Genomic DNA, 14,787 nt, shown 5'->3' with positions numbered 1-14,787 from the left:
TAAGACATAAACTCTATTTTAAGCAAAATACAATAGATTGTTTCAAGAATTGTTTTTAAAATTCTTATTTTTCTGAAGTGCTATTTTATTCAGGGTATCGGCTCACGAGCCATTGGGGATATTGGTGTTGGAGCTCTTCTTGTTCCAGAATTTTCTTCCAAGCTGCTGAAATTCATTCTCTAGCTAAAATAACATTACCAATCATGTTAATGTTTTATTACTATCATATGTTAATTTAAATTTTATTTATTGAATATTAATTATTAAATTAAAATTATATGTTAATATATCCATATTATGACATTTAATGATAGTTTTAAGTTAATATTAAATTATAAAATTTATTTGATCTATTGTACAGCCAAGCCCTCCACATCAGTGGGTTCTGTATCTGCGAATTCAACCAACTGTGGATTTTGTGCAATGTTTAAGATTGGCAGTTGGTTGAATCCAAGCGTGCAGATACCCACAGATACGAAGGGCTAACTGTGGGACTCGAGCAGCCTGGAATTTGGTATCCAGGGTGTGGATCCAATCCCCACTCTCCAGTGGGTACCAAAGGATGACTGTATTTATCAATTTCAAATTAGAATTGCATGTCAATATGACATATTAATAAAACATATTAATATAATACTGGAAATGTACATACCTCATGTAAGGAAATGAAAATGTACACACATGGGAGGTGCAAAATCTTAAGCACAGAACAGTAACCACCATTTCCTGACTTCTAAAATTGAAGATTTGTTTTACATGTATTTGAATGTATACAGATGGAATCATACAGTTTGCATCAGTCTTCTCACAGTGAACACTGCATGTGGGAAACCCGTCCATCCTGTTGCAGGAAGCAGTGATTCATCCATTTATATCACTGCATAGTCGTCCCTGGTACAGCAGTTGATGGAGATTTGGTTTGTCCAGATCTTTTCAGCAGTTGATGGAGATTTGGTTTGTTCCAGGCATGGGCTATTCAGAATGGCCCTGCTGTGAAGAGCCTATGAATACATGTCTGTTGATGCACATGTGTGCCTATTCCCCCACAGAGGGTGGGATTCTTAGGTCATAGAGGATGATGACCTTTAGAAGATGCTGAGAATTTCCAAAGTGGCTGGACCAATGCACATTCCCACCAGGAGGGTAAGATGGTCCCCACTGCCCCACATGCTTTCCCCCATGAGGCATGTTCTGTCTTTCTCAGTTGAGCCTTTCCGGTACGTGTGACGTGATGGCTCAGTGCCGTTTGAATGTGCATTCTTCTGGTCATCCAGGCGTTGAACACCTTTTCATAAGTTTACTGGCAGTGGAGCTCCTGTTTTTCAAAGCACTTTTCAACTGTTTAGCCAGCCTGTCCTGCAAGAGTCCTTTATAGGTGGAGTATATGAGTCATCTGCTGGTTTCATCTTAGTATTTTCTACTTTTATTTTTTTCACATTCTTAATAGTTCTTACTTTTAGAGATTATCAGTTCATCACTTTGTTTCCTTGAGGCTTACCGCTCTTTGTTTAAGAAATCTTTGCTTATGCCAGGGTCACAAAGATACTCTCCTTATCTCCTAGGAGTTACACTGTTTCATCTTTCTCTACCTTTTACCCAGATTTGATTATTGTTGTAAGCAGCTAGTGTAGGGCATCAATGTCCTTTCATTTTTCTTTCCCTCTTTTTTCCCCCAAAACAAAGAACTTTTTATTGAAGTATTAGTTGATTTACAATGTTGTGTTAGTTTCAGGTATACAGCAAAGTGATTCAGTATTACATATATATGTCTATTCTTTTTCACATCCTTTTCCATTATAGGTTATTAGAATATATTGAATATAGTTCCCTGTGCTATAAAGTAGGACGTTGTTGTTTATCTACTTTATATACAGTCATTTGTATCTGCTAATCCCAAACTCCTAATTTATCCCTCCCCCACCCCCTTTGCCCTCTGGTAATCATAAGTTTCTTTTCTAAGTCTGTGAGTCTGTTTCTTTTTGTAAGTAATTTTATTTTTATAATTTTTTTTTACATTCACATATAAGTGACATCATGATATTTGTCTTTCTCTGTCTGACCTGCTTCACTTAGTATGACAATCTCTAGGTCCATCCATGTTGCTGCAAATGGCATTACTTCATTCTTTTTTATGGCTGAGTAATATTCCATTGTATATTTGTACCACATCTTCTTTATCCATTCATCTGTTGATGGACACTTAGGTTGCTTCCATGTCTTGGCTAGTGTAAGTAGTGCTGCTACGAACACAGGGGTGCATGTATCTTTTTAAATTATAGTTTTGTCTGGATATATGCCCAGGACTGGGATTGGTGGATCATATGGTAGTGCTATTTTTACTTTTTTGAGGAAACTCCATACTGTTCTCCATAGTGGCTGCACCAGTTTACATTCCCACCAACAGTGTAGGAGGATTCACTTTTCTCCACATCTTCTCCAGCATTTATTATTTGTAGACTTTTTAATGATCGCCATTCTGACTGGTGTGAGGTGGTACGTCACTGTAGTTTTGATTTGCGTTTCTCTAATCATTAGCGATAATGAGCACCTTTTCATGTGCCTATTGACCATCTGTATGTCTTCTTTGGAGAAATGTCTATTTAGGTCTTCTGCCCATTTTTGGATTGGATTGTTTTCTTGTTATTAAACTCTACGAGCTGTTTGTATATTTTGGAAATTAAACCCTTGTTGATTGCATCATTTGCAAATATTTTCTCCCATTGCATAGGGTATCTTTTTATTTTGTTTATGGTTTCCTTTCTGTGCAAAAGCTTGTAATTTTGAATAGGTCCCATTTGTTTATTTTTGCTTTTATTTCTATTGCCTTGGGAGACTGACGTAAGAAAACGTTTGTACGATTTATGTAAGGGAATATTTTGCCAATACTCTATCCTAGGAGTTTTATGCTGTCATGACTTATATTTTAGTCTTTAAGCCACTTTGAGTTTATTTTTGTGTATCGTGTTAGAGAATGTTCTAATTTCCTTCTTTTACATGTAGCTGGTCAGTTTTCCCAGCACCACTTATTGAAGAGACTGTCTTCTCTCCAGTGTATATTCTTGCCTCCTTTGTCATAGATTAATTGACCATAAGTGTGTGGGTTTATTTCTGGACTTTCTATCCTGTTCCATTGATCTATATTTCTGTTTTTCTGCCAGTACCTTAGTATTTACTGTAGCTTTGTAGTATAGTCTGAAGTCAGGGAGCTGTGATTTCTCCAGCTCTGTTCTTCTTTCTCAAGATTGTTGTGCCTATGTTGAGGTCCTTTGTGTTTCACAGACATTTTTAAATGTTTTGGTCTAGTTCTTTGAAAAATGCCATTGGTAATTTGATAGGGATTGCATTGAATCTGTAGATTGCCTTGGGTAGTATGGTTATTATAACAATATTGATTCTTCCAGTCCAACAATATGGTATAACTGTCCATCTCTGTCAGCTTCAGTTTCTTTCATCAGCATCCTATAGCTTTTGGAGTACAGGTCTTTTGCCTCTTCAGGTAGGTTTATTCCTAGGTATCTTATTCTTATTTTTCTTTCCCCCTCTCCATTGAAATCTTTAGTAAAAGGCAAAAGATTTGTATGATCTGAAGAGAAACCAGAGTATGAATGGTATTTTATTCTTTTTGATGCAATGGTAAATGGGACTGTTTCCTTAATCTCTCTTTCTGATAGTTTGTTGTAGTGTGTAGAAATGCAACAAATTTCTGTATATTAAGTTTGTATCCTGCAACTTTACTGAATTCATCGATGAGCTCTAGTAGTATTCTGGTAGTATCTTAAGGGCTTTTTTTATGTATGGTATCATGTCATATGCAAGCAGTGACAGTTTTACATCTTCCTTTCCAATCTGGATTCCCTTTCTTCTCTGATTGCCGTTGCTAGGACTTCCAAAACTATGTTGAATAAAAGTGGCAAGAGTGGGCATCCTTGTCTTGTTCCTGACCTTGGAGGAAATGCTTTCAGCTTTTCACCGTTGAGTATGATGTTAGCTGTGGTTTTGTCATATATGGTCTTCATTATGTTGAGGTAGGTTCCCTCTGTGCCCACTTTCTGGAGAGTTTTCGTCAGAAATTGATGTTGAATTTTATCAAAAGCTTTTTCTGCGTCAATTGAGATGATCATATGGTTTTTACTCTTCAGTTTGTTAATATGGTGTATCACACTGATTGATTTGAGGATATTGAAAAATCCCTGCATCCCTGGGATAAATCCCACTTGATCATGGTGTATGATCCATTTAATATACTGTTGGATTCGGTTCGCTAGTATTTTGTTGAGGATTTTTGCATCTATGTTCATCAAAGGTACTGGCCTATAATTTTCTTTTTTTGTGGCATCTTTGGCCGGTTTTGGTATCAGGGTGATGGTGGCCTCACAGAATTAATTCGGATGTGTTCCTTCCTCTGCCGTTTTTTGGAATGGTTTCAGAAGCACAGGTATTAACTCTTCTCTAAATGTTTGACAGAATTTGCCTGTGAAGCCATCTGGTCCTGGACTCTGGCTGTTGGGAGTTTTTTAATCACAGTTTCAATTACCAGTACTGGTAATTGGTCTGTTCATATTTCCTATTTCTTCCTGGTTCAGTCTTGGGAGACTGTACCTCTCTAGGAGTGTGTCCATTTCTTCTAGGTTGTCTGTTTTATTGGCATATAGTTGCTTGTAGTAGTCTCTTAGGATTCTATTTCTCTGGGGTTGGTTATAACTTCTCCTCTTTCATTTCTAATTCTATTGATCTGAGCCCTCTCCCTTTCTCTTCCTGATGAGTCTGGCTAAAGGTTTATCAACTTTGTTTATCTTTGCAAAGAACCAGCTTTTTAGTTTCTTTGATCTTTTCTTTTACTTTTTTAGTCTCTGTTTATTCACAATAAGGATGAGTCAGAAGCACTTTTCTCCCTGGCTTGCTTCTTGGTTACTTGGTTGCTTATTTACTAGTAATTCACCGGAATATTTATCTGGAAACAAGCTAACAGTATTATTTACAACTAAGCAAAGTCACTGCAAACAGGTGTCTGTAAGCAACTATTGTAGGTAAAACACTGTACAGTTGTAAAGTAGTACTTGGACCAGAATAACATAGACTTTAAAAATAAGTTCTTAAATAAGGGTGGGATCCCCTAGAGAGAAGAGGGACCAGGACCGGGCGTGAAGGAACTCCAGTTTCAGCACAAAGAGGGGCGATGCAGCAGGGGACAGTGCAAGTGAGTGCCCAGAGGAGCTGGAGAACACGGGGAGATTTGAGACAGAAACTGAGGCGGGCAAGGGGTTTAGGAAGAGGGAGGGGGCTTCCGTGGTGGCGCAGTGGTTGAGAGTCCGCCTGCCGATGCAGGGAACACGGGTTCGTGCCCCGGTCCGGGAAGATCCCACATGCCGCAGAGCGGCTGGGCCCGTGAGCCGTGGCCGCTGAGCCTGTGCTCCGCAACGGGAGAGGCCACAACAGTGAGAGGCCCGCGTACCGAAAGAAAAAAAAAAAGCTACCTTATGCTACTGATTTTAAAATGAAAGGAGACACAGTGGATGCTCACAGAGTGTGTATTTGAAGACTCGTGTAGTCACTAAGGTTTATTTGTAACCCCTGACCAGTCCCGGGGGGCGCTTGTGTGGTCCTTTGTGGGGGTGCTCGTACGGGGAGTGGCGATGGGCTTGAGTCGCCCCACATACACGTTCCCACCTGAAGCTGAGGGGACGCCGCCCTCTCGTTTCCACTCTCAAGCTGGCGACACATCCTCTGCCCGGTCTGTTTAGCGCCGTGGGTTTCTGGTCTGTTGTGTTGCATTTCCTTGCTTTTTGTTGGAGATTTGTCCTGGTTAAAGTGGCCCCGAGCATAGTGGTGGAGTGCTGCCTTTGCTGATTGATACATGAGGCTGCCTGGGAGGTGCTAGTCACCTTGGTAGTGTGTGATGAAGTTCCGAAAAGGTAAAAAAAAGTGTCTAAATTTGTCGTTTTTGAGATGGTGATGGATTAAAAAAAAAGTACAGTGGAGGCGTTATTGTGAGGCTGAAAGCAAAAGAAGTTTACTGTCCTGCTACCCAGGATCATGAAAATAATTTCAACTAGAGTTTTTTAAGTAAAGAAATATTACAGTTAATTATGACTTTATTAAATAAGTTTTTAAAAAAGAAAAACACACATAAAATAAGATTATGTATTGACTGGCTGGCAAAAATGTGGTGACCAGAAGCTCACGGGGAAACTAACGCTGTATTTCTCCAAGAAACAGCCATCCCAGATTTGCTAATTCTGCATTCACGGTGATTTTCTAAACCCTCACTTGTGTGAATAACGAGAACCGATTGTGTAGACCTGCATGAGAAACGCATGCCAGTTTTTGATTAAGCTTGGAAGAGTGCGGACTGCTGTGTATGTGTCTGAAAAAGTGCCATGAAGGACTGCTTAAAAGACAGCCTGTTCATTTTAATCATGTCTTAAAGGAGTGGGTTTTATTCGGGTCTGGTGAAGGCAACAGAGACAACGGCCACTGAGAAGGTAGTTTGTTACTCACGGCTCCCAGGACGTGGAGCCTCACACCACTCGGGCCACGTGGGGAGGCACCAGGGTCAGTCAGGAAGCAGGAAACTGTGCTCAGAAGCCTTTCCTCTGGCGAGTAGGAAAGGGCAAGATGGTCTCAGGATTAGCTAGTTAGGATTGGCTCTGGCTCAGGGGCTGTCCCCACCTACCTGGCCCTGGGGTGACGAGGGTGGTGGCCCAGAGTGTGAGGGCCCCACAGAGGAGGTGCTGGGGAGGGGCTCTGGGTCGGCTGGTCTGCACGGGGCAGCGGCCACCCTGCGAGGGCCGTCCCGGCAGGGTCCGCAAGGCTGCAAGATGTCAGAACATCAGATACAGAAAACAAAAAGGCGTGATTAAATAAGAGGCAAGCTGAACGCAAGGGCAACTGAGGGCAGGGATCAAGGGTGTGGTTTTAGAAGCGCTGAGTTTGAAAAGCATCTACATGGGACAGGAAGCTGGGAACTCCGGTGAAGGTAGAAACGCAGAGCCGTCTTGGAAAGCCTTGGGCTTGGGTGAAATTCTTCCCGGAGGTGGCAGACCCAGAGGAGGCGTGGACTCGGGCAGGGCGGCGTTGAGAGCTGAGGGCTCCGACGTGTCGCTCGGTGCATCCTCTTATGGAAACACAATTATGCTGTCAGCTGTGTGTGGGGTTCTTAGGAGACCTGGAGCCACGGGTATCAATCACACGTCACAGCACTGGAGTGCAGCAAACTGGAGTCCAGCCCCGGCTGCTCCGGACCAGGGAATGCCAGCCCTGCTGTGTGCCCGACTTTGGAACTTGCTACTCTGTCAGATGTGGGAGCCACGAGCCCCGTGGAGCAGCTGAATTTTAAATTGATTTCAGTGATTTAAGAATTTGATTCCTCAGCTGCAGCAGCAATGTGGTGACGAGGGGTCACCACATACAGAAGCTTTCGTCGTGGCAGACAGGTGTGGGGGACGGTGCCCTGCCCCCCGTTATCCACACCGACCAGGCCCAGTGCCAACCTCCTTCCAGGTTCCCCTGCGAGGTCAGCTCCTCTGTGAGCTGCGCCAGCGTTTTAGTGACAGTCGCAACCCTCTGTCGGGACGCCGTACCTCTCTCGCCCTCCGTGGTCAGCTGTAGGCTCATCTCCCTCCGACCCGAGACCTGACTCATGCACTTTCTTACTTGTCCAGCCCCCTTAGGATTTAAGAGGCGTGAGAGCAGCTGCTCGCTCCTGGGAGGTTATTTCACTACGATGCCTAGAGCAGCACCACTTGTTGAAAGAAAGGATTTGAATTCACTCAATGACTGACTTCAGCCTTAATGTATAACGTGCAATTCTTTTCTTAAAAAAAAGCCCTTGATGTCTGCCATGTAAAGAGTTAAAAACCTCTAGTCAGAGGGTTCCCCTTTTAGCTAAACACCATTGGTGCCCACTTGCTGTTTATTTTCTCAGATTGAAAGTTCTTTTCTCGTTCCAAAGTGCTCAGAGCAAGTTCCCACCAGAACCACCCGATTTCATCCAAGAGTTTTCCCCTCGGAAAACCTCCATCAAACACTTGGCGTGAGCATTCGGACGAGATGCTAATCACCCAGGGAAGCGATGCCTTTCACACCCGGGGACACACTGGGGCGATTATTAAGCCCAGGATGGCCCGGACCTCCTTTCCCACACTCAGTGACCGGCTTCTCATCACGGTGTCTTTTTTTCCACTCGCTCGGCCAAAGTAAAGACACGTGCAGAAAACGCGCTGCTCCAGCTGGAAGTGGGAACGTTTAAGGAGCCCGTATGCTGGGCTGGCTTTGAGAGCAGGCCTCGTTTCCGTAGCGATCGCACACACGCACTGCAAGGATGCACTTACCGTTAAGGCACCGGGAGGCTGTTCACCCTGTATCCTCTGATGAGGGGGCCCTGTCACAGCAAGGCTCGAGATGGAGCACATCTGAAGGGCCAGGTCTTCAAGTTGAGGGAAAGGCCTTTGTTCCTGCCTGGGCTTGACAGCCTCTCCATCAGCTTCGTCAGAAAAATGTAGGATTCAGAGACTTGAGACGAGTCTCTCTGAGAGCCTAGGAAATAAGAGAACGGCTGCTGAGTGCTACCCTTCGTTGGGGGATTTATGACTGTGGACACCGTGGCGAGGTTATTCTCAAGACCTCTGTGGAGTCATTTTGCTATGACTTTTCTAATTATTTTTTTCTGTGTGGTCCTCCTGTTGCAATTCGCTTTTCCTTTGATGGCTTATTGCTTTTTCCCCCTGACTCTAGTCAGAGTTTTGGGAGACCCACCTCCTCTGGCTGGTGTACGCAATTCTGGATCACCTGCAGGACTCTGTCCTTCCTTCCTGGTCTGTCGTGCTTTCAGGACTTGGGGCTGCGTGCACTGTGACTTGCAGACTGCTCTTCTTTGCTGATTGGTGTTGACTTTACAGATCCCGGTGTCAGTCGGTATCATGTGCAGTGGTTTCCGGAAGTCTGTGCCCACAACGAATCCGCCGGGGCGGAGGCATCCTCGGGCGTGACCCAGGTGAGGAGGTGGCCGAAATGCCGGATTCTGAACGGCTTCTAGACTCACCTGATCGGGGGACAAAGCTGGACAGAGAGAGGTGCAGGCCGTGTGTCCAGTGGGTAACTCATCCTCACGGGGCTCCCTAAGGGACCCATGACCAGGTGGGAGCGGGAGACACAGGGTCACCTGTTCACTCATCTCTCGGCCCTTCACAACCTCACACGTCATCGGTCAGCACAGGGCGGGCCCTGAGATGCAGACATTCAGGACACAGCTTGCAGGGAGCTCCCAGGACACAGGGGAAACGCTGCCAGCCTCTGGGCGTCTCATCTTAATTGCACGAAAGCTCTGAATTGTCTTCTGGATTTTGACTCGGCACAATGACCTAAAAGGTCTCATTTCCCCCAGGGAATTTCTATACGACACTATCATTCAGCATCGCCTTTGCTGCATCCCTAACTTCCACCAACTCGTCCAGGTAATGAAAGATACGGCCCGTCCTGTGATGTTCTGCCTTTAAGGGTCCCAGAGATGCTCCTGCTGCAGCTCTCGTACATGTACACGAAGCCCTGACAACTACACCCTAGAATGGGCACGCACACCCAACACCCAAAGGCGAAGAAACCTCGCACAAGCTCGTTAGGCCCGTCCGTGTCAGCTCTCCCGTTAGCGTGACGTTATACCCTCAGCCTCTCACTCCGCCCGCAGTTGAGTCTGGTTTTCGTAATCCTGTTTCACCGCAAAGTTCCGGCCGGCAGCAATCACAGCCCTCCCAGCAGGGGAGGCAATACACAGCTCAAGAATGTCTTCCTTTCCGTAAGGAAACACTCACAGCTAAAGCACGCCTGTGTCTCAGAGAAGCCCGAGTTAAGCTTTTTTTGTATTAACAACTTAGGTGTCTGTCTACAGCGTTACCCACTGCGTGGCCTCCCACCTCGCCCCGCTGCTGCCAGCTCCCCGAGCCTGCTCGTGAGGGCTGCAAGTCGGCTGTTTTGACGTGGAAGCGCTGCCGTCCTGTCGGGTTCTGGAGCCTGTGTCCCACCCCATGGGAGCCTCTCACAGTTGTAATAAATGAAAGCAGGGCCCCTGTCTCCTTTGCACTTTTTATGAAAGCCGTGGTGCACACGTCCCATATGTAGGAAGACAGCCTTGGTGGAGGTAGGATTTCCTCTTCTGCCAATTTCGTACCCTTGTGAGATTTACTGTTAGCGTATTCTCTCTCTCTCTCTAGGAAAATTACATGATTCTTCAAGATCTGGCATTTTCCTGCAAATACAAGGTGACCGTCCAACCCACACGGCCAAAGGGCCGCTTGAAAGCAGAAACCGTTTTCTTTACGACCCCACCGTGCTCCGCTCTGGAGGGCAAAAGCCACAAGCATGTCAGCTGCCCCGGCGACGCAGGTACGTCTCACGCGAACTTCCAAGGTTGCGGCTGTGATGTCAGCAACTCTGTACACATTTCCAGACCGCATTTCACAAGAGCCTACAAACCCAAAGTATCCCCCTTTCTAGACTGCAGCGTGACGGCCCAGTTGGGAGGTAACATACGTATGAAGGCACGCATTACATCCTCATTGCAGCAGCTCTGGCGGACAGCCTTTGGCGTGTCAGCCCTTTAGAAATGAAGCCGAGGGTCTGTGTACTGCTTGTCCTTTGGCGCACTTTATGTAAATGATTTCACTTTATCCCGGCCCTCTGCCGTGGGCGTCACCTCGACACGCTTTCCGAACGCCCCGTCTTTACCTTCCCAAGCCTCTCCTAAAACAGGGGCAGCTATTCTCAGACGCAGACCCCTGGGTGCCTTCTAGCAACTTCCGACGACTCTTGTAGTACCTTGAATATCACCCGTCTCACTGCAGTCTCTCCTGTTCTCTAAGTGGCCAGGCCCCGCCAGATCCCAACATTCTTCCTCTGTCTTCCACCCCCAAAGCAGGACTCTCAACGTAGTGCCCAAGGGGGCAGAAGCACGTGGCACGAAGGTGCAGGGCTGAGGCTGCCTCTGCACAGCTCGCCAGGGCGACTGTCTGACCCCGCGCTCCCGAGGCGGCCGGCCGAACCCCACGGGACGTACCTGCCGCCTAGGGCCCCTCTCGCGCTCTCCATCCCCTGACCCGGCCTTCCTCTTCCCGCTGCTCCAGGTCACGTTCATTCCAAAGTGCAAGCCAAACCCGAGAACCTGTCGGCCTCCTTCGTGGTCCAGGACACGAACGTCACGGGGCGCTTCTCCTGGCAGCTGAGCAAGGCCACCGTCCAGCGGCCCGTGACTGGCTTCCACGTGACGTGGGCCGAGGTCACGACCGAGAGCAGGCAGAACGGCCTTCCCAACAGCCTCATCCTGCAGTCCCAGATCCTCCCGGCGGTGGGTGCCCCTCCCTCCCGGGCCCTCGGGCCGGTACCCGCCCCGCAGGGGAGTTACTCACTGTCGGCACCCACGTCCCATCACGCTGGGGCCAGTTGTTGAGCCGCGTGTGTGCGTTGGCTTCTCCCGAGCGTATTATTTCGCAGGTACTGAAAGACACCACACAAGTGTCGCCGTGAACAGTCGTCTAGATGAACTGTGATTACTAGAGCCCCTCTTCAACCCACGTCTCCTGTCGACACGGGATGCCCGCGGTGTAACCATTTTATTCTCCTTTGTGAAGCCTGTGTCCCTCTGGCCCAAGTGGACAGGCCCTGTTTGAAGGGTTAAATTTGGGGGAAAATGGCTAAGAGAACCTTCTTCTTTCTCTCCGTTTCCCCACTTCAAATCTGGCCAGAGCCCATAACGAGTTGGCCTGTCTTCCAGGCCACTGATTCCTTGGCTTGAAAAAAAAGCCATGTACAGGCTTTTCCCAGCTCTAAAAATGCCCTTAGAATATCCAACTCCTGCTCCAAAAAGAAAAAGAAAAAGCAAACAAAAAAACCCTTAAATCCTGGAAGGAAGAATTCCATGGAATTGGAAAGTAATTTTTCTATGTGTGTATATATTAGGCTTTATTGAGTTTTGAGAAAAATGTGTTGGCATAAAAATAAACACTGTTGGCTATGGGCATTGACGATAGATAGATACTGCATCTTAAGGAACACAGTTGGCTCGCTTACGGTAATGTGGATTATGAAGAATTCACACCACAAGATGTGCAGATGAAAACTTTAAAACCATGGGAAAGTCTTGGGTTGAGGAATACAAAATGCGGTCCCAGGGGTGAGCCCCGAGACTGGCCCCGGCTGCCAAGAGCTGGGCTCTCACTGCCGAGGCTGCCCGGCAGGGCAGGACTCTAGCAAACAGGCACAGACGTTCGACCGACCACGCTGGGGTGTCAAAGCAACCGCACCTGCGTTTACACGGTGATCGCGGGCGTGCGGGCGGGAGGAAATGGGCAGAGAATGAGAGAGTCCGTCGTGTGGCTTTGTGGTCAAGAGGTGCCTAACGGGCGCGTCCTCTCCTGTGCCCCCTCAGGATCGCTCCGTGCTCACGGTGCCAGGTCTGCGGCCGGCCACCCTCTACCGTCTGGAGGTGCAGGTGCTGACAGCGGGCGGGGAGGGACCCGCCACCATCAGGACCTTCCGGACCCCCGACCTCCCACCCTCGGCTGTGCACAGTGAGTGCCGGGGGCCCCCGCCAGCTTTGGGGACACAGAGAAAGTCTTGCTGAAAAAACGAAAATCAACAGATCACTGCAGATTCCTACGGATAGGGAATTCTCTGAACCTGAACTTCTTCCAGGCCTTTGTATGTGCTCTTCCTGGCGGCCACGCCTGCTGCCCGCAGCCCACCTTACACGCTTCCTGGCCCTGCTCCCTCCTCCCTCCCCCCTCCCTCCCTGCCTTCCTTTCCGTTACTTCCTTTTCCATACTTCCATTTTTTTCCCTACATGATGCATGCTTTCTCCTTGTCTTTTAACCACAGATACACATGGGAGGGAAAAAAATCTCTCGTCTCATATCAATCTGAATTTTTGTTTTTTAAATTAAGATGTTCAAATATGACAAAATAGCAAATAGTATTTGGCTACGGAGCTTTTCTTATTACATATATTGTTACTATAATCTATTACATGAATTTTCTTCATAACATGACCCAAATCAATCTACTTGACTTACTGCTACGTTAAAAATAATTGTCACGTGTTGTTTCAAAACAGTGAGCCTCTTGTTGGTTTTTAAATTACGCACCTTGCTTTTCTAGCTTAAACCTTTGACATGGCTTTTTAAGTTTATGTGTTAAGAAAACTGAGAAGTCGTTCTAGTTTTACTTGTTTTTTAAAAAATGATGGATCAAATTTGCCCCCCAATAGCTTTCTGCACTTTGAATTTAAAGGAAAAAACCATCACGTGGAAGAGCTCGATGGCCCCTTACGCTTACAAGGGTGAATGCGGTCCCCATGTGCCTCCACTGCAATTCTGTGTAATGAGAGCATGGGTTAAGTTTTAAACTTTCTTGAGGAAATGCAAAGGATTTTGGCTTACATAATTGTGAGCCTAAAGAAAGGGGCTTGTCTTCTTTCTCTTGTGATTTTTTGGCGTTAGGGAGGGAACCAAAGCATGGGGGGAAGGCAGAGAGGAGAGAGGGAGAGTGAGTGTCTGTCTATCTGCACGTTCAGAGCTGGGAGAGGAGGGACCTGGACGGGAGGGAGTGCGGGCCCGGGGCCAAGGCGTTCACCGCAGTCAGCGCGTTCCTACTGTCCGTTCAGCCAGCCGGGGAAAGCGCCACGACCGACTGATGTGTCTGTTCTGCCTCCCTAGGACCCCACCTGAAACACCGTCATTCACACCATTACAAGCCTCCAGAAAGATACTGACCTGTTCCCGGAGATGTCTGAACCCCCAGCGAGCGTGTAAGCTCGCAGACCTTCGAGGACCGGCCGCGCCCGCTTACGGGGGCACCAGGCCTTTCCCATAGGACCTCCCGCCCCATCTAACTTTACTGCACTAAACGCTTCTGTCTGTCTTGGACGCGCCTGGACACCAGGGACAAGTGGTGAGACGGTGGACGTGGACACAGTTTCCTGTGAGAATGGAGAGAACACGAAGGCCAGGCCTGTTTCACTGCAAAATCTGTTTCCATACATGGTTTAGCTATGATCTCAAGTGAATTACTGCAGACCTGAGACTTCCCTGAATTTAGAGCGGCAAATTCTCAAGAGAAACCGGCGTAACAAATACACAGTTTATACACGTAATAAGCATGCTAAGCGTACACATAGTAAGCGTCACGGTACTCAATAAACATTTTAAAATTAAATTATTGGTTTGGTTTGCAAAATCGACTGAAGACTATACGGTTTTTTGGCCCTATTTATTCAAATACTTCTTAAGATGATTTTTTATCACGTGATTTTTTAGCTGAAAACTTGTGACCTGAAATATGCCAATTAATTTAGACTTAAAATGTTCCCACTTCCAGCACCTAAGCTTCATTTCCTACAAAGGCAAAGAAGAGCGCAGCCTGTCAATGAGGGTTTAGGGAAGACATCCACAGCGGAAAGGAGTCAGTGCCTTATGCTGCTATCCAGAGTCTGCCTTGGAGAAACTAAAAGTCTTTTCTGGGGATGCTTTTTAACATTTCATCCTGTACTGTGAGAGATTTCCCTGATACGCTATTTATGCTTTTCCTTAATGTGGGAAACGGCTGCTGACGTGCTTTGCTTTGCAGCTTTCATGTACCTAAGGCTTTGCAAAACCTCTTGCTTGAAATGAAGGAATCCCAACGATTGAATATTTTCAAATCTTCACTGAGATTTGCCTTTTCTTAACGAAAGCAAGCTCTTGACGTGGTAGAATACTGTCCGTAATGTAGAAAAGGCGGAAGGGCTTTGGCTGGTGGAGAAGG

The 14,787-nt window shown here is 46.7% G+C and overlaps 1 protein-coding gene across 1 annotated transcript in view; it reads left to right on the top strand.

Annotated features, from left to right (window-relative positions):
- Positions 1-13,822, top strand: part of LOC309978073 (anosmin-1-like) — a gene marked incomplete at its 5' end in the record, with an annotated part of 198,369 nt that extends 184,547 nt beyond the window's left edge. Inside the window, 5 exons of the mRNA XM_082864422.1 lie at positions 8,898-8,992; positions 10,206-10,377; positions 11,115-11,335; positions 12,416-12,557; positions 13,701-13,822. Of these exons, the coding sequence (XP_082720548.1) occupies positions 8,898-8,992; positions 10,206-10,377; positions 11,115-11,335; positions 12,416-12,557; positions 13,701-13,756 (686 nt within the window). The 3' untranslated portion in view covers positions 13,757-13,822. The remainder of the gene's footprint in view (positions 1-8,897; positions 8,993-10,205; positions 10,378-11,114; positions 11,336-12,415; positions 12,558-13,700) is intronic.
- Positions 13,823-14,787: the final 965 nt, after the last annotated feature.

The sequence above is a fragment of the Leucopleurus acutus genome (assembly GCF_964270905.1).
Source record: "Leucopleurus acutus genome assembly, chromosome: X".
Classification (NCBI taxonomy): Eukaryota; Metazoa; Chordata; class Mammalia; order Artiodactyla; family Delphinidae; genus Leucopleurus; species Leucopleurus acutus.
This window is presented reverse-complemented; position numbering and strand designations above follow the sequence as displayed.